At 44.3% G+C, this 21992-nt stretch overlaps 1 protein-coding gene and 1 long non-coding RNA gene across 3 annotated transcripts in view; one reads left to right on the forward strand and one right to left on the reverse strand.

Moving 5' to 3' along the window:
* Positions 1 to 2839: 2839 nt before the first annotated feature.
* LOC124380075 overlaps positions 2840 to 21992 on the forward strand; it is a 53459-nt gene continuing 34306 nt past the window's right edge. Inside the window, exon 1 of one of the 2 annotated variants that reach the window (XR_006924594.1) lies at positions 2840 to 3466. This is a non-coding gene — a long non-coding RNA (uncharacterized LOC124380075). The remainder of the gene's footprint in view (positions 3467 to 21992) is intronic. The other variant, XR_006924593.1, reaches the window with a different exon arrangement.
* Positions 12238 to 21992, reverse strand: part of zranb3 (zinc finger, RAN-binding domain containing 3) — a 45415-nt gene continuing 35660 nt past the window's right edge. Inside the window, 4 exon segments of the mRNA XM_046840778.1 lie at positions 12238 to 13206; positions 14933 to 15064; positions 18545 to 18860; positions 21210 to 21347. Coding sequence (XP_046696734.1) covers positions 13102 to 13206; positions 14933 to 15064; positions 18545 to 18860; positions 21210 to 21347 — 691 coding nt within the window. The 3' untranslated portion in view covers positions 12238 to 13101.

Raw genomic sequence — 21992 nt, forward strand, 5'->3', positions numbered from 1 at the left:
GGGAAGTCACTCGGCTGTACAATGTGAACTGTCTGAACGCAGACAGGCGGTGTTTAGCTAGATTGCACCCTATGAAATGTTAAGTGCTGTTCTCGCAGCCTGCTATTCTCTACGAGAGGGGGGGTGTTAAGTGTGTGTATGCTGAAAAAGGTATTTATCGCGGCCTGAATGCGCCGGTTTGCCGAGCGGTTGATTGGATCTGGGCTTGCGTGCGCACTTTCTGAGCCGTAGCGATGACGCGAGATGGGTTTCTGCTGGCTGCTTTGAACGAGCCCCTCAATTGAGGAACGTTTCGCTACTCTGTGCGTTTTGTAGTGAAACGAAAAAAAAAAACAACCCAGAAAGCTTGCTTTTAATTCAATTTACCCCTCCAAGGTGTCCCACTGTTACTGTCAGTCGCCACAACTGTAATATTTGTATTTATTCCGCAGTGCGGTCACATTCCTGATTCAGAATGTATTGATGAATTTTCTGTAATGGTGAGGAATTCTGTTCTCATTTTTGGAACAAGTCTCTATTTCGCAATCATCAACTAGTTGATTCCTACTGATAAGGCAAACAGATGCTTGATGAACTTCATAGCAGAGCTTTGAGGAGAAAGCTATCTTCCAAGCCCTCTTCTGATTACATGAGCTCAAACATTGGTGGTTGAAGCCAGGAACCGGGCACATCTTGAGCTGATGGTGGTATGGTGGGACATGACTGGTATGATGGTGGGACATGACTGTCGATCTGTTTGGCTTAAACTTAAGCTCTGGTTATGGGCTGCTTGTGGTACATGACCTTATCCCACTATTTAAAGAAAATTCTCCAGATCTTGCAAACTACAAAGGGGTCACCTGTGATACCTCCTTTTCCCCAAGAAGTTGCTTTGCCTACTAGAATGACAAAGGTCTCTGTCCCCAGTGCATGGGCACTCTGTTGTGCGATAACACAACCCCAGAGCCACAATTAAATAATTTTCCAGCAATTTGTGCTACACAATGACTTCGATGGACCACCAGATGGTCTGGTGAACAAATGAATGTAACACAGAAAACCAGCAAACTTCATAATTCAAGCACTGAATGAACTCAATGTAGCCACAAACTCTTCACCCCAAAAGAGCCTATACAACGATCAGGCATATTATGATCACCTACTTAATATTGTGTTGTACCCCATTTTGCTGCCAAAAGTGTCATGACCTGTCGAGCATTAACAGCATTAACTTCAGCAAATTGAGATACAGGAACTCGTCTGAGCCTTCGCTTCTGGTCCAGCCGTCGCTCCCCACGTGCATTAGTGAGCCCCAGCCACTTACGACCCTGTTGCCGGTTCACCACTGTTACTTCCTTTAACCATTTTTGATAGATACTGACTTCTGCAGACTGGCAAACACCCCAAAAGGGCTGCAGTTTTGGACTCTAGACATCACAATTTGGCCCTTGTCAAACTCGCTCAAATCCATATGCTTGTCTTTTAACATGTCAACTTTAAGGACAGAATGTTTACTTGCTGCCTAATGTATCCCACAGGTGCCATGATGATGAGGTCGTTTTTTTTTTTTTTTTTACTTCACCACCTAATGCTATAATGTCGTAATGTTATGCCTGATCAGTCTATGTGACCTACTTTGCAAACGACCAACCACCCAATGTTGTTTTTGGGTAAAGTGTAAGAGGAGACCATCACTCCACCTGGAATATGCATGCTTGGTGTTTTGCTTGTTGCCAGTTGAAAAGCATGCAAGGCATTTCACATTTATTCTTAAGGCTTTTCTCATATCTCATTTGAATGGTTCAAGCAGCTCTTAAATAATGTTAAACAATTTTGAAACTAGTGGAGATACTGTGGTTGGTTTGCACTGGTGCTGGCATGCTGATTGTTTTTTCAAGGTACAGCAAAGACGAAACAGTTTTAAATCAAGAATGTGCGGGAAGAAGGAATTGCCATACTTAGAGAAAAATGATGACAACAAAGAGTCTGATATGATTTAAATGTTGAGTTATTGTTACTGTGCTACAGCTTGTGGATTCTAGTAGTTGATTGGTGGCATCATGTATTTTAGGTCTCTACCAGAAGGTAACCATCAAAGTACACAGAAAATGAGTACAATGGTCAGATCATTGTCCAACTGTTCAACCCAAGTACTGGTCCTTTAAAACTAAAGTTTCATCAAGAAACCTTCACAGCCCAATTTTGGAGCAGAAAAGCTACTTTTGAGGCACTCTGCAGTAAGTTTAGCTTTGTCTTGTCTTGGAACTGAGTTTTATTAAAGACTTATGACCGAAAAATGACTTGTATCGCACAGATTGCCCAGTTTGCAGAGGAGGTCACCAGACAACAGGAGGATGCAGAATTTGGCAGATCAGAAATTCCCGAAGATCATCACTAACGCAGCGCTGCTTCACTTAATGGAGGGAGTCGTGTTTGATCCAGATTTAATTGCTGGTAAATGATTCGGAGAGGCTTGTGCCAGGCGACGTTTGAAAAATTGATGCTACAAAAAGCCGCATCGCACCAAACTGGGTCCTTGATGATTTTCCTATAACAGCACTATATTGTTTTCCAGGGATCCCAAATCCGCAACGCTATCAAGACTCGGCACTCGATCAGCATTATCGTAATTATGAAATTGTATTCAGAGATATGATCGGTTAAAAAAAATGCTGATGAACAAATGTGAGTTGCCTCTGATAAAACGAGGAGGTAGTGCAGATCAAGAAATTCAGCTTGTGAGGGCGAAAAAAAAAATGGTAGAGGGATCTATTTTTCTTTATCCTTCATATTACCGGGCTTTTTTTCCGCTAATGATTCCCAGTACATCCCTCCGTCTGTATGCGTTTTGAGTCTTCTAGTCTCACACATTTGTTCTTCCCCTTGTCCTCGCTCCAAGGTCCAGCACTGCTCAGCAAAAGAGGGGAGGGGAGGATTAAAATCGGATTTACTTGAAAGCAGATTCTCTCCCTGGATGCTAATTTAATCAAGCCCTCTGCAGCACCGAGACCTGCTGGATGTGGTTTTCACCAGCTGATCTCCGATCGGTGCCACGTAATGCCACCTGCCTTGCCATTAAGCTTGTGTCTGATTCCAGAATAGCGATCATGAAAGCCTGGAATTATTTATGAGGCCATTTTTACTGCATAGTGTCCCGGCGTGACGGCGCAGTGACGCCCCGTGCCGTTAGCCTGAGACAAACAAGCTCCTGGCAGATGCACATTAACTCGTACACTCGTTACAATGGCCAACAATTGTTTCGAAAAGAGTTTGGGCATCGGGTTCTGACACGGAAAGACCGGACGTACGTGATCCAGTGCGTCACAATTAGGATGTTAACATAACACCTTTTTTCTTGAACAGCAAGTTTTTTTTGTTGTTTATTTGTTGAATACTAACTCGAGCACAGCTGCACTCATTTTGCTCTCGAACTCTCTCAAACGCAGATGGGTTATAATGGAAGGAGATCAGGAGCCTGGCAGGCCAGGTAATTATATGGATTAGCTTTGTTTACAGGCAGTGCAGCAGCACGCATTAATGCATTAGGAAACAGCAATAACAGCCCGTCCTTTCCGATTACGTCGACTGCGAGAAGCCTAGCACCCCGACACCACACGTGTCCGCTAACCTCGTAGACAGCGCCGATTATTTTATTATTAGCGAGGATATTGTGGCTCGACGACTCTAATTAAAAAATTTTTAAAAATAAAAGGGTTTACCCGAGAGGTCACTTGAGGGATGAGGTAGAACTGGCTGGTCTTGTCCTTAGAATATGTAAATGAAAAAAAACGCTTTAAATGGCAGTTCCAGTGTGTGTTTCCCTACAGGTTTCACACTGGCAGGAGATCAGTGGGAACGTTTTAGATTTTTTATTTTTTTCGGTCAATATCTAAGCCTTTATGGTCCCTGTGTCTTTTTAAGTTTGAAAGACTGAAAAGCTGGACGATTTGATTGGCTTCCCTTCTCATCCATTATTCAGTTCAGTATTACGGTTTGAACTAATTATGGCTAAAAGCTTGACCCATCTTGGTGATCTGGAGCCCAATCCTCCAGTCCAGGGATCCACCAAATTCCCCATTCGAAATATCACTCTAATATAAGAAATATATTCAACCAAATTTGCTCTTTGTGGTTGTCATGAGGCCAGAATGAAACCTTGAACAGAATAAGTAAGGACGAAGTAAGTCTAGTTGTAGACTTTGATGTGGGATTTTTAGCGTTCCCTTACGCATAGTCTAGATTGTACTTCAACATTTAATGATTTTGCTGTTTTCTAAGTAACTGCACAAAAACTTTCTTTCGGCTTCTCCCGTTAGGGGTCGCCACAGCGGATCCACCGCATGTTTGATTGCATTTTTACGCTGGATGCCCTTCCTAACGCAACCCTCCCCAATTTATCCGGGCTTGGGACCGGCACTGAAAGTGGCTGGGGTTGGTTCCCTGACCGGGGATCAAACCCGGGCCGCAGTGGTGAGAGCGCCGCATCCTAACCACTAGACCACCAGGGAACCTTCTCTAAGTAACTGCACAAATGTCGTCAAAATTCCACAAATTGCGGCTGGTTGAAAAACAGTGTTCGTGATGTGTATCAGCAGAAAAGAGCTGTTTCTTCTTTTTTCATCTGCTCCCATTAGGGGTCTTTACAGTGGATTATCAGTCTCCATACCCCTTGTTGTCTACATCTGCTTTTTTCAACCCAACTACCTGCATGTCTTCCTTCACCACATCCATAAACCTCCTCCTCTTTACCTCCTTCCTGGTGGCTCCATCCTCAGCATTCTCCTACCGATATACCCCATGTCCCTCCTCTGCACATGTCCAAACTATCTCAATCGGGCCTCTCTCACTTTGTCCCCAAAACATCCTACATGTGCTGTCCCTCTAATAAACTCGTTTCTAATCCTGTCCATCGTCATCACTCCCAAAAAAAACCTCAACATCTTCAGCTCTGCTACCTCCAGCTCCACCTCCTGTCTTTTACTCGATGCCACGATCTCTAAACCATAAAACATTGCAGGTCTCACCATAGTCCTACAAACTTTCCCTTTCACTTTTGCAGATACTCTTCTATCACACAGCAATGTTCTCAAAAGTTCTGATTAAGAGCAATGTTGTTCTGAGAATTGCAGCATTGCCAAAACAGAGTCCCCTCCTTTCATCCTGTGCTCGTGTTACTGTCCATTTGGGTTTTCTAATGGTTCTCTGGTTTCCTTCATCTCCAAAAAACTGGGGGAATTGGAAACTAAGTGGATCTAAGTCTGGATCTACTGCAGCCTAAGCAGGCTAAAGCGTTTACTGGCGATGAATGAAGTAAGGTTGGTTCTCCGAGGTGTTCTTGCTTACGCTGTAGCTCTCTGCTCACTGGCGGTGGACTGTTTTAGCCCAAAGAAAGTTAACCAGGGCAAGTTCCTGGTAGCTCCTCAGGAACTTTTTCTCCGGAAAAGCTTAGAACTGTTTTAAAAGGGCTGCAAGTCCATCTTGTTGGAAATTAGAGCTGAATCAGATGTAGAGCATCTACAGCAGCTCTGTGGCCATGACATTTTTGGCCCAGTTCCTTACAGTTAATAAGAACGTGTTTTCACAGGTTCTATAGAACTCATAAACCCTTAAAGGCAGAGAGCACGTAGCAGGGCAACACTACAGGATCTACCTGTTTTTATTGATTTGTCATTTCCCACTGCAGCTCTTATTCACTGTCTGTGTTAGAAGTCAAACACATTGATCACTGATATGACGGAGCGCTTCTCCTCAATGTAGCTTTTTTTCCCCTCTTCCTTTTTTCAATAAAAGGAATGCTTTCAGTGGCGCTTTATTGGCTGCCAGAGGCCATGTTTTACACCGGCTATTGTGAATAGCTGTTTACGTGTACAGGATCGCTTGTGACTCGATGTTCGATCGTATCATTTCCTCTGTCGGTATGCTCGTGTCGGCTGTCGCAATAAAACCGTTGCAAGCGAAGGCGCCGAGCCCAAGGCGCTGTCTGTGCTGTGAGCGAAGCAGGTAAAGGGAAAGTGTGTATCGCTAATGTGATATTCAGGAACGAGGAAACAGCCAAAGCCCTAGACATTAATCTGCTGCGGATTGAGGGAAATATGAATTATCTTAAGCACCTTATCTCCCCCTACTTTCTCTGCCTCTGATCCCCTCTGAGGTCCCTTATTGTGTTTTTCGGTCATTATCCTCTGACGGCCGATGCATCCTGAGAACAGCTTCTTCTATCAACGCAGAAGGTGGGAAGAATGATGAAAGAAGAGATAGAAGAAAGCTGAGAGAGTCCGACAGCCTGGCTCCAGCGGTGCTCTTTAAAAAATAAAAAATAAAAAATTGCATTCGTTTCTCTCTGGTTATCAAGCGACTTTCCAAAAATACGCCCCATTTAGCAATTTTTCAACCTTTTTATTTCTTTTTTTATTCCTGTTCGCATTGGCTTCAACCTGTGCAGATTTACTCAATGTGCTCGCTGTCATTAGGCGCTCATTTAGCCTTCAAGAAAAAGGTGTGTGTGTGTGTGTGTGTGTGTGTGTGTGTGTGTGTGTGTATGGATGAATGCATGTACGCGTGCGAGTTAATATGCTTAGCCCAGCTGATTGTGTTGGGGTTTTTTGGTTAGATAATCAGATCTTTTAGGCCTGTGGGAACGTGCTGATTAATGGCTATAACTACAGACGGAGACAGAAGGAAAAAATTATGCCCGGATCAACTCAACTCTCTTAACACCTTAACAACCGTCCTGGCCCACGGTACGAGCCAAACACCTGCGTGTGCTCCGCGGTTCGCCTCCTGCTATGTGCTCGTCCTTTTTTTTTCTTTTCTGTTTCCCCTCCTGTACTCATGTCTCTGCATCCTTCCATCTGCTTCCCTCTGCTCTGGCTGCACTTGCACTGATTTGGCCATGTCCGTTCGTTAGTTGTGGGCTGCTGCTGCTGCTTCCCTGAAGTGATTACAGTAATTAATTGGATGGAGCTCTCGCTCGTGTGCTGATAGAATAGTTAGCACCACTTTTTAATGCCGGGGATCAAAAAGCAAGCCCACAACTCTATCTATATCTATTATTCCCGGAAGTCATTTAAAAAACAACAACTCACAAACTGCATTATGATTGAGATGAAGGTTAAGGTCATGTTCTCTGAAAGACACCTTTCTGTGGCCTACTAACAGAACAGAAACACTCTGAGGAAAGAAATTGTTCTTTTGGTTTATTTCTGGATCCTGTAGATTTAAATCCAAGAAATTGCTTCTTGTGTATCCAGTTGGCATCAGGAGCCACAACAGTAGTTCACATCACCTGGTTACTGGATTGCCAAAGCATCATGATAACAAATGAGCTAATAAGGCAAGCAAAGTATTAATTGGGTTTTGTTTGTAGGGGGGAGAAGAATTCAGTCAGAAAAACATCCAAGAACCCAAGAATGATCAATGCTACCTCCACCACGCTTCAACGTGAGGATGGTGTTTGGGTTTCTGGGCAAATATAGTACCAAGTGCAAAAAGATTCCGTCTTATCAGGTCAAAGAACCCAAGAACTGAGATATGTAGTTACATCCAAGAACTTGTAGAGGTTCTTTGTAAGAATTTAAGAAGAAAAGTGGTGGTTCAGCCCTTAAACCTCAACTAAAAGATGATTCTAAGTTGCCCTGAACAAGTTTTCCGAATGGCGTAAAGGTAAACGGCTTAAGCACAGAGGGCAGTTGAGCAAATTTTTCACTCGGCTTTATTTAACCAACCGACATAATATCAAGTTACAACCTGAATACTGGCAAGCAAATCGGATACAACGCTGCTCTTCCCTGGTGAAATTTACATGAAAAATACGGCTTCTGTTGATGACTTAGTAAATCTCTTTCTCTTCGTTGCAGTACAATTGAGTATTTTGCAGAATAATAATAGTAAAAAAAAAATCTGCCTCTGGTTATTTCCTCAGCCAACTGACAGGATGATTGAGCGCGCAGCATCGTCCCGATGATAACACAATCACCGTGCTCGTCTACGTCTTCATCATGCTCGAGTCTCTTGAAGTGATGGAAGGATGGGGAGTCTGCCTGCTTTGTAGCACGCGTCGAGTTGCTTTGCTTTTGCATCATTTTTTTTTTTGCAACTTTGTTTTGCGAGAAAGCGGGTCTGAGATTCTATAAGTATATGGGAAAAAAAACTTTTTAATAAGTTTGGCTGCATGGACTCGGTTTATCGGTACGGTAACGTGCACTAAGTCTTGTCTTGCTTTTTTGTGTCCGGCTGCGCAGGTTTTTCCGTGCTCTGGAATCTTCTCACTTGTTCATTAATTGCTGTTAAATTCCGATGGGCATTTGGGAAAGGGTGCTAGTGGTTCTCGCACGTGTGTGTCGCATCAGCAGGATAGCCTTCTACGAGGTGGTGTCAAAAACGTCGAGGCTTGTTCTGTAACACATCGGTAGCTGTGCAACTGGTTCTATTCTGACCGTGTGCGCTTTCACAGAGCTCTCCTCGCACGTGAGTTTCTTGCCGGAAACCTGATAACACTTCCGCACTTACCCTACTTGCCAGATTTGGCTCTTGCGGACTTCCCAAAGATCAAGATCTGGCTCAGAGGTCGCCGTTTTGACGCCAAATGTGTTTGGGGTGCTTCAAAAAGAAGACTTCCAGGACAAATTCTAGAATGCAGGGAGCTCTTTATTGCTGTGCAAGGGGACTTCTGTTTTGAGGGTGATAGTGTGTAAACAAAGATAGAATACTTTCTTGTAAACAGAGCTAGTCTCAAAAACGTTTTGCATGCTGTAATGGACTGGTTTTGCGCGTCAGTCTCAACACGCCAAGTCTAAATTCCTTGTAAATTGCGATACGGTGCGGGGAAGCTTCACAGTGATCGCTGCTAATAATCGGGGTCACCGATGGCTTGTATTAAGTTTGTTTTGCTCCGGACTGCCGAGAGCGATAGAGGTGCTGCCATAAATACCAACTTGTTACACATTCATTTGAACACAACCGAGCCTCGGAACCATACCGTTTCCGAGCTCAAACCAAAGGCTAATGGTTTCGGTGAACCGTTTTGTTTACCTGATGATGTACAATGCCCAGGTCAAAGCGTCTGCAAGCGCCTGGGTTGCTTCTCTGAATGCTTTGTTTTGCGCATCGCTCTGTCTGACTTGGGGTTTGGAGGAGGGGTGAAAAGTAGTCTAAGTTGAGGTGCTTCCACTCTTGATTTAACTTACTTGAGCAAAAAATGTATCTCGGCACTGAGTCGTCCTTTAACAGGAGATATAGAACATCTCCGCAGCAACATTCAATCAATCGGCATTAGGAGGCGACTCTACTCGCCTGGCAATCCAGAAAGCTCTCCTTTCACCAAGTCCAAAAGTCCTCTCAGAAAATAAGGGTGTACCACCTGAAAAAATCTAGCTACTGTAGCTTGACAGGTCCACCTGGTACATGTGATCATACCACCCCAGAGGGTACTTTTTGATTTTTATTTGATATTTATTTTTTTGTCTTCTATGATCATCAAGGATTGTTGTGAAATGGAAAGTAAACGTATCCCCAAAGTATTACGCTTGGTAGCATACTCCAAAAAAACACTGGCTAGCTAGTCTTCATCCTTGGGTTGGTTCTTTTAAACAGGGATGCAAAGTGTATCTATGGGGTCTACAATCTTTTCCAACATTGTTAACTTACTGTAGATATAAAAGGTTGAAGTAGACATTTATTTCTCCATGTTAAATGATCCCCCCCACCCCACAGTTTAAACCCTCTGAGCTGTGCTTACTAAAGGAGGAGTTCAGATGGATACGGTGCTGTACCAGAAGATGATTGCTGCAGCTAGTTTCCCAAGTAGGTCACAATTATGTAAAGTGAGTTCACATCACATTAAAGCAGAAATCATTGTATTCTGGTATTCAGTAGTAGAGAATATGATTCGAATATACCCAGCAAACCAGTGATAATCTGGACTTTATGAGCAAAAGATTTTGGGCACCTGAGAATTTTGCTCATTCAGCAACAAGGCCATCAGTAAAGTCAGCGTTTTAATTAATTGTTTAAGAGGGTAGTTTTTGGATCCCGATGTTTTGGAGAGGAACCATGAAAAAAATTGGTGTCCCTTTAGTGTATGTTCATCATCAAACGGTGCAGTGAATAAAATGGAAGGTTTTCTTCTCGCCCTGGTTGTACAGTGGGGTTCAATTGCCATAGCCTTTTTCCAATTGTCTTTTTCGCTCAACGGATTCTGAAGACTTCTGGAAATTGCGGCACATACTCTCTTCAGCCATTGTGTCCCATCCATAATGCCCTGGCTAACATCAGTGAACGACGTAGATATTACCTGAAACCCTACACTCTACATTAACCTGCTTATGATGAAAGCATAATTTTTTCACGTTACAAAAGACCAGAAAATCTTTCAACAATTTAATTTCAGGGTCGAACGGTGCATCTGAAGGATAAAGGAAACGCAGGAAACCAGACTGCTGCTGGACTCCGGGATCGCGACTAGATCGCGTTCAAGGACGCGAATAAAAGCATCGAGCGCCTTCATGCTTGTGCGCAAACAAAAAGGAAAAAGCCGCTGAGACACGGAGGAAAAGAGTTGTTTTTGATAAGGAGTATCCCTGATTTAAAAAGAAAGAGTTGAGCTCCGTTCGTTTTGCTACCTTTTTACTTGTAACAAACCTTGCTTTTTTTTCCTGTCGAGGTTGCCAAACAGTACTGTTAGCGCTGGTTTCGGTCGGCGCTCCCGTGTTTAATCTGATGCTCGCCATCACTCCGTCTCTGCATTATTAAAGTTGTTGTGGGCCTCGTTCTGTAATAAAGTGTGCAGGTGCAGGGGACAGGGGAGGTACGTCGTCGGGTTACGCTTTGACATGTTCATTACTCACCGGCGCGTTCGTTGCCTGTCAGCTCAATCACGTCCGTACAACTTTATTACAGGGAGGTCTCGGCCGCAGCACCCTGACCACCAAATCATTGCAAGGACGAAAAAAAAATTTCTTTTGTGTACAGTTGATGCATCAAACCCTTATCCATGTATAACTTGCAAGGCATCTGAAATCTAAACCTCGATAGACAATTGGAATATTTGTGTGCGTTGTCTTTACATGCACATCGCACCGCTTGGTTTAATCAGAGAGAAAGACAGGAAATGGTATTCCAATTCCCGATACATTAATTTAATGGATGCACGGTTCCAAATAGGAGGACTTGGGACTTACTCGGTCACTATGGACAGATACGCGTGTTATTTTGTGTCTTGATGCCACGTCTTTTAAATATTGAGTTCAGGAGATGGGGGTGAGGGAGAGGGTGACTGCGAGCAAGAAAGATGAAAAGATCTATCCGTTTCTCTGACCTTTACGAAGGTGAGCGTGGGCGTCCTCGGAGAAGCTGACCGCTCCGGGTGACGCTTCACGGCCCCTTCCACCAACGCCAAGTGAACTCAAAATCGCGGGGGTACGAATAAATCGCAGGAAGGCCGGGGTAATTTCACAGGGTTTAATCGGTGGCTGAAAAACGTGCCCCGTGTCATAGAATGAGACGCGTGTAACGCACGTTGCGTCAGAAATCCGTGTTCTTACCACACATGACTTAAATGTCAGCAATAACCACAGATGCTTGTGCTTGAGGAATTTCTTTGTGGTACTTTTTTTTTGGTCCACGTTTGCGTCTTTATAATCCTCTCCACTCTTCGGGGATGATGTCCCACTAGATTTTGGAGTGTGGATGTGGATATTTGTGCTCAGGTCCTGATTTGAATTCCACCGCAATTTGTTTTTGCGGGTCCAAGTTTGGAGAAGAACCACAAATGGCTGGAAGCGTCGATACTTTTGTCCGTATAGTGTTTTAAATGTGCTTTAAAAGTACAAGAAAAGATGCTGGATTTTCATATGATATATCTTTCCTCTTCTATCCCGGCCATTTTCATGGTACCATTTTTTCAACACGCTATTTTTATTATTTTTTTTAATCCATTTCTAGTTACATTCAGCGCATGTGTCAGAAAATGTCAAGCTGCAGCATTACTTGCCGACACTGGACAATCCTTCCAATAATAGTGCCTCCTTACAGTTTATTTTTTCCTTCCCTCCCAGTCTTAGCTGTTACTATAGAAACAACACTGTATTAGAATGACTATATGACACTGCAGTACAGAATGTATTAATGGTAAGCACCAGTGTCATTGCTGGTGTTCTGGTGAATTCCTTTTGGCCAGTGGGAATCAAAACTATAGCAGTTGAAATGGAAGCGTGAACACATTGTGGAAACCCCATTCCGATACCGAAATAACCTCGACTCTAAAGCATAACGATCCTTTATTAGGTTTCAAACAGTAATTGCAACGGTTATCCAACCGGCCGAGAGCACTCAAACATAATAGTTTCCCGATTAAACGCGGGGTTAAACGTCCCTCTCTTGCGGATTCTCTAGAATCGAAGCAGGTCTCTGACTTGTCTATAAACAGAACAGCAGTTGTAAGAGCTTCCACATCCACCTAGGTGCCAGTCACCGGGGCGGGTTGCTATGGAGACGAGCCCTGCACGTTCGCCAAGATTACATAAGGGGCTCCGTTAGATTTGAAGACGAGGCCGGGTTTTGCATTGTCTTTTTTTTCCTTTCTTTCAATAAAAGAGAGAAAAAAATTATAATCACCAGCTGGTGGTCTGAACTTAAATTCGGTTTTTCGAATCGTTGGTTAACCGCGTTCTCGCGCACAAAAAAAATCATTCGGCGGAGAAATGTTTCTTCTAAAGCGGAAAAATGTTAAGAGTCATGCAGCAGGGTGCTTTTATGCTCCGAAAGCCTGCACGAGTTAAAAATAGCAGCAAACACGAACGCTTGGCCTGCTCTCTTTTTCTCTCTCTCTCTCTCTCTGCTAGAAACAGAAAGTGTTATCATGCAGTAGAACCAATTCAGCAGTGCACCACTGAGAGCTCGATGGTCACTCAGGAAACTTTCACCTTTATTTTCTTCCTTCCTTTACAATTCTACTCTAAACACCCACCTTTCCCTGAAAAAAAAAACCCTTAAATGTAACGAATCCCTGGAATACTTCCTTATTTGTGGTGCATTCGTAGCAGCCGTTCTGTGTGTGTTATTGTTATGTCGTCGTGATTCTTCTGCACGTACGTAGACTGACGACTGAAACACGGCGGTGGTAGTTCAGTCCGATTTCTTCACAAAGAATCGGGTGATGTCCGAGGAGAGCTTAGACGCCGCTTCGCCTCTCTTCGTCAGACTCCGCTCTTTGGCTTGCTGCGATGTCCTCTGCAACCACACGCATATGACATTAGTCAACAAAATACTAGACAGAGTTTCTACAGAATGAAAAAAAAAAATAATGAAGAATCGGCTACTTGGAGCCAGGCAGTTATGCGAACGATCGACTTTGCAGATATTTCATCAATGCACCGAACATCATGTGAAGAATGACGACTCTGTTCGTATTGGTTTCTACGGTCAGGTTGGGAATAAAAACGTCTCCCGTCTTCTCCCCCATGACATGACTCTTGCGTCAGGGTGGCTATAAATTAACGCAGGATGACCGAGCCATCCATCATTTTCCTTTTCCTACTGAAACTTTGCGTCATACATGGACACGGAATCGCATTCGGAAAAGGAAATTTGCACACATCTATATCTATACACATACATAAAAAATGCGAGCAATTGCATTATATTGAGGAATATCCAAATATACAGTAAGATGACATTTGTACTTGTCTCTTTTGGACAAGCGTCTGAGAATCCCCGAGTTTGTGGAAAGTTTCCATTCAATTTAAAAATGGGAACCCTGCACCAGAAAACGGGTTCTCGACATGGCGAGATGCTGTGAATGACAGAACATATGAACTTTTTGAAATTGACTTGTAGGTAATGAAGGAAACAAACAAAGAAAAAGGTTCATACAGGGGTACATGTCCTCACACAGGAATGCCATATGCACTATATTGCCAAAAGTGATAAGTTTGGGAAAGAACCACATATGGCTGAGGAAAGTCAGGTGTACCCTTTTGTATATTTTAGATCATCTACATGCTCCTGTCTGACAGGAATCCCAGAATCCAATTGCATTATGATCCAGTTCCGTATTACTTTTTTGTCTTGGTTAATCCCAAAGCGGAAGGAAAAAAAATTGCATTCGTTTCCCATCATAATGGAGGTCACGTGAATTTTGAACTCGGAAACTTGGCTCCAATGCTGTCCTGCTTTCCTCCCTTTGTTTGTTTGATTTCTTTTTTTCCAGAGAGAAGGCTAATTTTACGCGTAATAAGAATTCTCCTGGGCGCGAAGAAGACGTTATAATTGTTCCGCGTTACTGCTGAAAGTCAGCTGGTTCGTTTAAATGTTATTGTTTACGCACCAAACTGTCACTGGACTGTTCGGCTTTGCGGTGTAAGGAGCCTTTACGGCGGACTGAAACCGACCTCGTATCGTCTCCTGCTAGAGAAAGTGCAGTATTAAGGGAATAATTTAGCCCTGAGCGATCTCTCGCACGGGCAATTAATAATAATAGTATACAAAACAAAACAAAAACTCAATCTCAATAGGGAGGAAGCAGGAAGTTTCTTTCAAAGTTCTGTCATTATGTAAACTGCAGATACGAGGGATAGAAATAGCTGGAATGCTCTTTGTACGTGCTTTACTGTGTGTAGAAGTTCTGGAATTGCAGCTCTTTCAGCACATAGTGATTTGGCTGAAGCTGAAGGAGAAAAAAAAACGTCTTAAAGCCTTAAATTTGACTTGACTTGCTTTTCTGCTCACCATGGTTGTAAAGAGTGACAATTTGATTTTATGTAGGACAGTACCAGACCTTAGGGGAAAATGTCTGCAGATTTGGTCCTACATCGGTACTTGATTGTCCACTCTAAAATCCATCTTTCCAGAAGAGTGAAGGTTAGTAGAACAGTAAATGAGGACTAAAAGTTGTCCACAAACTTTTGCCTGCACAGTGTATATTAGTAAGGCAGTATTTTTCGGTGCGTTTATATACCATGCGATGGCAGACGGTGCACAGTGTCTGCAGGTTGTCCAGGAGACACTGTCCTCCTCCGCTGTACACCGGCTTGATGTGGTCCACCTGCCAGAAGTGGCCCTCTACCGGGTGACGGATCATCTCGTTCAGCTACACACACACACACACACACACAAAACACACACATAATTCAAGGATGAACACGTTAAGAAAAGGATTAGAGACTTAGATGCATTTCTTCACACTCAAGCCAAAAGAACAGATGGCCGTAGCCCGAGCTCTGCGAGTCTGGCGAGGAACGTGGATTTTACAATTTCACGATTTTGAGTGCACCGTGTTCTCAGATGCCTTGTACACTTGGAGAAAAAAAACACCATCTTTATTCCCCTAATCATAATTTCTTTTTATGTTAATTGGTCTGGATTTTTTTTTTTATAGAATTGTTTTGTATTAATATAAATTTTTTTGTAATTAAAAGTTGACAAAGTGTTTTAGCCGCGGTTTTGAGATGAATTCATGGTTAGAGATTTAAGTTTGGATTCCGGGTAGGTTTTAGAGTTGAGAGAGACTCATGGGCAAATACAGGACTTTCTCAGAATCGAGAATCCTATACCCAAAGAGCTTGTGTTCTGTTTTTGCCCTGATTGTCGGTTCGCTTGTGCCGAAATAAGAAACGGGGCCGATATTCAGATGACCCGCTCCTGCTGAGCCCGAGGGGATTGCGAGGAGCGTAGTTCCCCTTCTCCGACTTGCTCCGCGGGCTGTTTTTGGCGCGCGGAGCAGCGCCGGGGGACTCGGGGAGCTTCAGAGGAGCTTTAACGTCGATGGAGGAGAGAGCGAGATCAAGGCTGGCGAGCGAGAGCGCCGGGTCCTGCGAGAGCTGAACTGGAAGGCGAACCAAAGCGTCGGGGTTTCAGCTCGCCACGGCTGTTTTTAGGCCCCGCGCCTTGGGGGAGGGAAGGGGAGGGAGGGGGTGTTTGGGGTTCGACTGAAGAAATCAATTCGCTTCCCTCGATGAAACGCAGCCATCCCATAATTATCCCATAGGACGCCGTGGAGGATGGAAATCTCGGAATATACAATGAGGATATTCCCGGATATCGGCTCGCTTGTGTCACTTGCCTAGTTTTGCTACACACACACACACACACACACACACACACACACACACACAGTCAAGACCTCCCCTACAAACCACATGCCCACCCATTTACCTACATACAAGCCATTTCTCTCCACTCACACACCCTCACTCTCCTCCTACACCTTGATTTTTACAGAAAATCCTCTGCTTCAGTTTAAGCATCGCTGTATATATATATGTGTGTGTGTGTGTGTGTGTGTGTGTGTGTGTGTGTGTGTGTGTGTGTGTGCACATCAGAAGCCTGGCTTTAGTGCTTAGGGCCAGCTAGATACGAAAAGTCTCTCATTGATCCCCGGCTCGGCCAGAAATGCCAAACAGGAATCAAACCCTCACCTCGAAGCAGTGTACGGTGGGAAAAATCGATGCCAAGCTGACAGACCAGGCAGTCTGTTAACACTGCACCCTTTAGGGACTCCGCTCCATCCTTCAGCATTGTGTGTGTGTGTGTGTGGGTTGGAAAGACCGAGCTGAAGCCCGAGGCCGCAATGTTATTGGTCCTACACGCTAACTGGACAGCTTTTATTGCCTTATCTGTTTGCGGCGGGACGTCTCGGCAGAACGCGGCCCGGTCGGCGGAAGTTAAGTCGGCTTGTAAAAGGGAACGTTAGGCAAATGCGTATTTAATGAAAGGTCTCGGGCGATCGCTTTCGCGCTGAATCAACGTGGAAAGTAGGCCATGAGACGAGGCGCTGCTTGATTAAGGTTCTGCGCAAGAGGCTGGAAGGTTCTGGGTTTGAAGATCTCGGTTCTGTGCTGGGTTCAGCCTCACTTCTAGAGTCTGTAGTTTCTTCATCCTTTATTCCTCTCGAAAAATGTTCTGCTTGATGTTAAACTGACGCTCAACCGTATGTTGCTGATGAGTAGATACACCAAGCGCACGCTCGGCCCTGATTGGTGGATCGCTGCGTGTTTGACCGGTTGCAGTTTTTTTTTTTGCAGTCTCGCTGTCCGACTAACGATTGGTTAACCGCACCAAAGATTAGAGATCACAGAGACCCCCTCCCCCACCCCCCAAAACCACCACTATCACCTTCCCCCATTTTGATACTGGATGTGAAAAGAGACTGAAGCTCTTGACCTGTATCTGCATGATTTCTTTTTTTTTTTTTTTTGCACATTTTAATGCTGCTGCATGAGTGTATTATAAAAGTGGCAGGTGAGAGTATGCTTTTGTCGTTATCTACGAGGAGAAATCCACTAGTTCAGTGGAAAACCATCAGACAGCTACTTGAGTCGAGTGCTACAGGAGTACCCCCACCCCCACATAGCCTCCTTAAACCCCAACATGTTTTTTTTACTTTATTTTTCAGAAAAACAATTATCTGAGAAGATATTTTTAAACCTTTGTGACTATCTGCACTGTGCTCTGTTTTAAAGCGTGTTACTGGTTACAGAATTTTATTATAACATTCCATCAGGGTCAATAATTGAGTTTTTCTTACCTATTCAATTTTTAACCTATTTTTTTTTTTAAGGTAAACAGAGATCGGGAACGATCGAATAAGGCAGAGGTAAGCGTGTGTATATGGCAAGACTTGGCAACCAAATCATACTACAAGAAAGTACACAATAGAGGTTTCGAGTCCGCTGATCTTTTCCACCTTGGTGGGTGTTTTGGAGCTCTGTGCCATCCGTCTTTTTTGAGTCGGTTCTCTCCGAGTGAAGGTAAGGATTTACTTTTTATTTCTCTCCAGTGGGTCGAATTCTACCGCAGGGTCGTCTCTTGTCACCCACGTGCCCCTTTCACACGTGCTTTGCATTGTAGGGTCTGCCACGCAAGCTGGATTTACACACAATAACTCGTATTTCAGTCCTTTCACTCTTTCATGCTACGCAGAGTGGCTGCAAAACTGGACCCCCAGCAGTGTCAAAGCCATACCTCTGGACCATAGAACCATCTAAAGTTTCGATTTTTGAGAGATTCTAAATGCTAAGCTGCCCGACTTAGAATTAGCATACCGCGGAGCCCTGATAGAAGTCTGAACCGTAGTTACTTTCCAGGTGGATTTATCATCCTGGCAACGCTCACGGCTCCGGCAAAATCAATAATTCAGGAGCTGAGACTGTAAAAACTCGGAGACCTTCGACAAGCCCTCCTGTGTCACCTCTATGACCGCTTCACCTCCATCTTCCTTATCAGAGGAGCACATGGAGGCCTACGGTCCTTTTCCACAAGATTCTCCCAGGCTCGTTTTGACCTTCCAGTTGAACCTGGCCTCAGGAGCATTTTAAAAAGTTGGCCTATGGAAGCTCTAAAGCCCCTCCTAACAACAAGCCATGACAGTGACTGGAACAAGGTGACCGTGTAGAACGAATCTGGTCTTTGTTTCTTCTTTGCTCGGACTCGTGTTGTCGCCAAGATACTACTTGTATTTGCGGGTTCTTTCTGTATTGGATCTGCACGATACTTTTCAGGTTGTGCCTCCTCTTAGCTATTTAACTTTTCGATTCTGTATTAGACACGCGCGTGTGTGTTTTAGACTCACCTGTTTGAGAGGCAGCTGTGCCAGCCAGGTGTTGTCGAGAATCTCTTTGCGGTGTGTGTGCGGTGCGTCTCGTACGCGCAGATACAGCTGGCGCGCGTTAAGGCCGCAGCTCTGACACACCCCTTGCTCCGTCTCGAGCACGCGGGAGCGGGCGTAGCCACGGCTGGAGCGCAGCTGCAGCTCCTCCATGCAGCCGGCGCTGCAGAATCCGCCTGCCCAGCCCGAGGTCTCCACGCTGGGTTTCTGGCAGGACAAACAGAGCGGCGTGCCTCCCGCGTCCAGGGCTTGCAAATATCCCGTGTCTGCTTCCGACTCCCTGCATACACAGAAAGCGCACGGGTACTTTGTATGGTTTAACTTCGCGGTCAGGTCGCCGTACCAATTTACAACGGTCCGGTTACAGCGATCCTGTAGCAGCATTTGTATTTTTAACTGTGACTTTCTTCTGTTTACATACTTTTCTGTTCACTACATTTGTAAAGAGTAATTGTTACTGTGGTTAATATGTTACTGTAGTTGTTTCACTTTAACGAGGCATTTCGAGCTGCAAACCTGCCACTGTTTTTTTTTTTTTGGTTTGTTTTCCTCAATCCCGGATACGTGCGATTGGCTGAGAAAACCCCCTCCCTAAACTGTTTCCCGAGCGCGTTCTCTCAGCACCACACAGAATACAGATTTTTATGGCAGAGGTAGAGCTGCATCTGTCTCCAGGAAGATGCAGCTCCACCTCTGCCATGTCAATCTGTATTTTATTTTTACATTTTTTCTATTGCAACCGGATTGCGCTGCATCCTAATCTGGGTGAATCGTATCGCGTCTTCCGCCTAATATATCGTTAGTTTAGTTAGATGAGCGTTGTTCGAAATCACAGGAAGCACATGACCTGTGCTTTCAGTCTTCACCCGACGCTTTTTTCCATCCTGCGTCCTCGAAGCGCTGATCTGGATTTGGATTTGTCTCCTTTTTATGTGTTAAAAAGCTAAAACCGCAGTCCTCCATCAAGATGTACAACTGAACAAGGCCCTAGTAAGAGCTGTAAGAGTGTGGGCGGGCGAGAAACCGAGTGAGCGGGCTGGCGAGAGAGGGAGTGGGCGAAAGCCTGAGTGCTCGTTGGGGGCTTTTCTGCGCCAAGAGCGAAGGTGCTTATGGTGCTGAACTTTATCTGTAAAACCACCGCTGATGGGCTTCACAGCAAACACACATCTCTCCCTCTTCAGTCCATCCTGTCCCTCTTTCCCTCCCTCCCTCTCTCTCTCTCTCTTCCATCCATCTCTATTGCACTTTTTCTTTATCTCGGTGTCTCTTTTTCCCTCCTTTAACTGGCTTCAAAATAATATTAATGATAAAAATAAATAAATAAAACTCCCAGACGGTCCTTGGCGAGTCTTAATTTTCTTTCCCCGGTTTCCATGGTAACGTCGGCGCGCGGGTGCGCGTGTTTGCTTTTCAGGCGCTGGATTAAGCCCTTATCCTGTGTGCTAAGCATTCTCCAGCATTTTCCGCAACACACACACACACACACACACACACACACACACACACACACAGGGTTTAGAAGGCCAGACAGTCTACCACTACACACATAATTACACACGGAAATGTGCTTTTGAAATAAATTGAGTGCTGTGCAATTTTTTTTGCCCACCATTGCAAATTCATAAATATGTAACTGTCGGTTCAGTCCCTGCTCTGCCCAGACCCACGCAGTAATATGATGAGCAGAAAGCCAAGATAAATATATATATCTATATATCTATATTTTTCTATATATATAAAAATTCTCATTAATTCTTTCATTAAATTTTTGGGTCTGGACACACCTGGGGTGCGGTCGTGGCGAGTGTGGCGAAGAAAATGATAAAAGAGAGGCGAGGAGAGAAAGAGGGAGGTAAATAAAGATATGAAAGTGTATTTATATGCTACCGAGTGCGGTGTGTATCAGCTGGGGAGCTGAAACTCGGTGCGGCGGAGCTGAAGGTGTCTGATCAGAGCTTCGCTAACAAACTTAGTGGAATAGTAAGCAGCTGTCACATATAATCTCAAAATCTGTCGCGGGCTTGACAGTGCGTGTGTGCGCGCGCGCTCGCGGGGTGTCCGTTTCGCTTGTGTATACTGTATACGTTGCTGATTTACTGAATAACTTGGGGATGATGTCTGACAGATTGAAATATTTTTTCACACTATAAGATATAAAACATACTGGAAGAATATTTTTTTTTCCCCCCTGGAATTGAAATGAGCTAGAAAGAGAAACGGATAAACCACAGGACCACTGCTGACTTGCTATTATTTGGGAAAAGGCACAGCAGGGCTTTTGGGGATTTAAACATCTCGGTGGCACTGTCGAGTTAATTAATCCACCAACCGCTGACACGTGATGGACCGATGGAGTGCGCGTGTCTAATAAAGCGGCCGGTAGGTGTTTAAGGGAGCCGCAGTAAAGCTGCGTGTCGACGCGACACGCTCCGAACATGCCGCTAGCGTGTCGGTGTCGCCGCTGTGCTCAGAAAGGCAGCAGATCTGATCCAGTCCCCTAATTATTATTATTTGTTTTAATAGCATTGGCTAGACAATGCAACAGCTACCTGTCAGGGCACTTCACATACGCAGTCATTATAATCATGCTGTGCTTTGTAGACTGTGTGTGTGTGTTTATTTGACATACTTATCAGCTTGACTGCATGGTTTCATAATAAATGTCTTCAAGGAGGAAGAGTTGTCCTTGTTGATGGAGCGTACGGTCCCTCCTTCTCTCTGAGCTGCACTCAGGGACGTCTGAGCCACTTCCTGCTTTGAGAGATACCTGAGACAGAAAACAAGAGAGATGGAAGGATCCCAAGGATATAAGTAAGTATCTGTCTGTCTGTCTGTCTGTCTGTCTGTCTGTCCTCAAATTTAGCCACCATCACTAAGACTGCCAGGCATGGAGATCTCGCCTTCTTCATTACGACTGAAAGGCTGAGAGGCCACGCCTCCTTTATTGAGTCTGAAAGCCTTAGAGGCCACGCCTCCATTATTGAGTCTGAAAGGCACAGAGGCCACGCCTCCTTTATTGAGTCTGAAAGGCACAGAGGCCACGCCTCCTTTATTGAGTCTGAAAGGCACAGAGGCCGTACTATGACTAATTTTTGCATGCTTTTTTATTTTATAACCAAAAAAACCCCAAACATTTAAAATTTATATGCTCAATTGGATGTTTCTGTAACACGGCTTTGTTACAATGTTGTACAAAACAAATCAAAGTGTATTGATTTATTAAGATTTTTCTAACATCGTCACATCAACCTGCTCCTGTATTAACAAAGTGCTGATCCAGCAGCAGGCCTTATTTATATACATGGCCTTATAAGATCCGTCTTCAGGCTTCTGGTGTATATAAGAACTATTTGTGTGTGTGTGCGTGTGTGTGTGTGTGTGTGTGTGTGTGTGTGTGTGTGTGTGTAAAAGA

Source organism: Silurus meridionalis, chromosome 26 (assembly GCF_014805685.1).
Source record: "Silurus meridionalis isolate SWU-2019-XX chromosome 26, ASM1480568v1, whole genome shotgun sequence".
NCBI lineage: Eukaryota > Metazoa > Chordata > Actinopteri > Siluriformes > Siluridae > Silurus > Silurus meridionalis.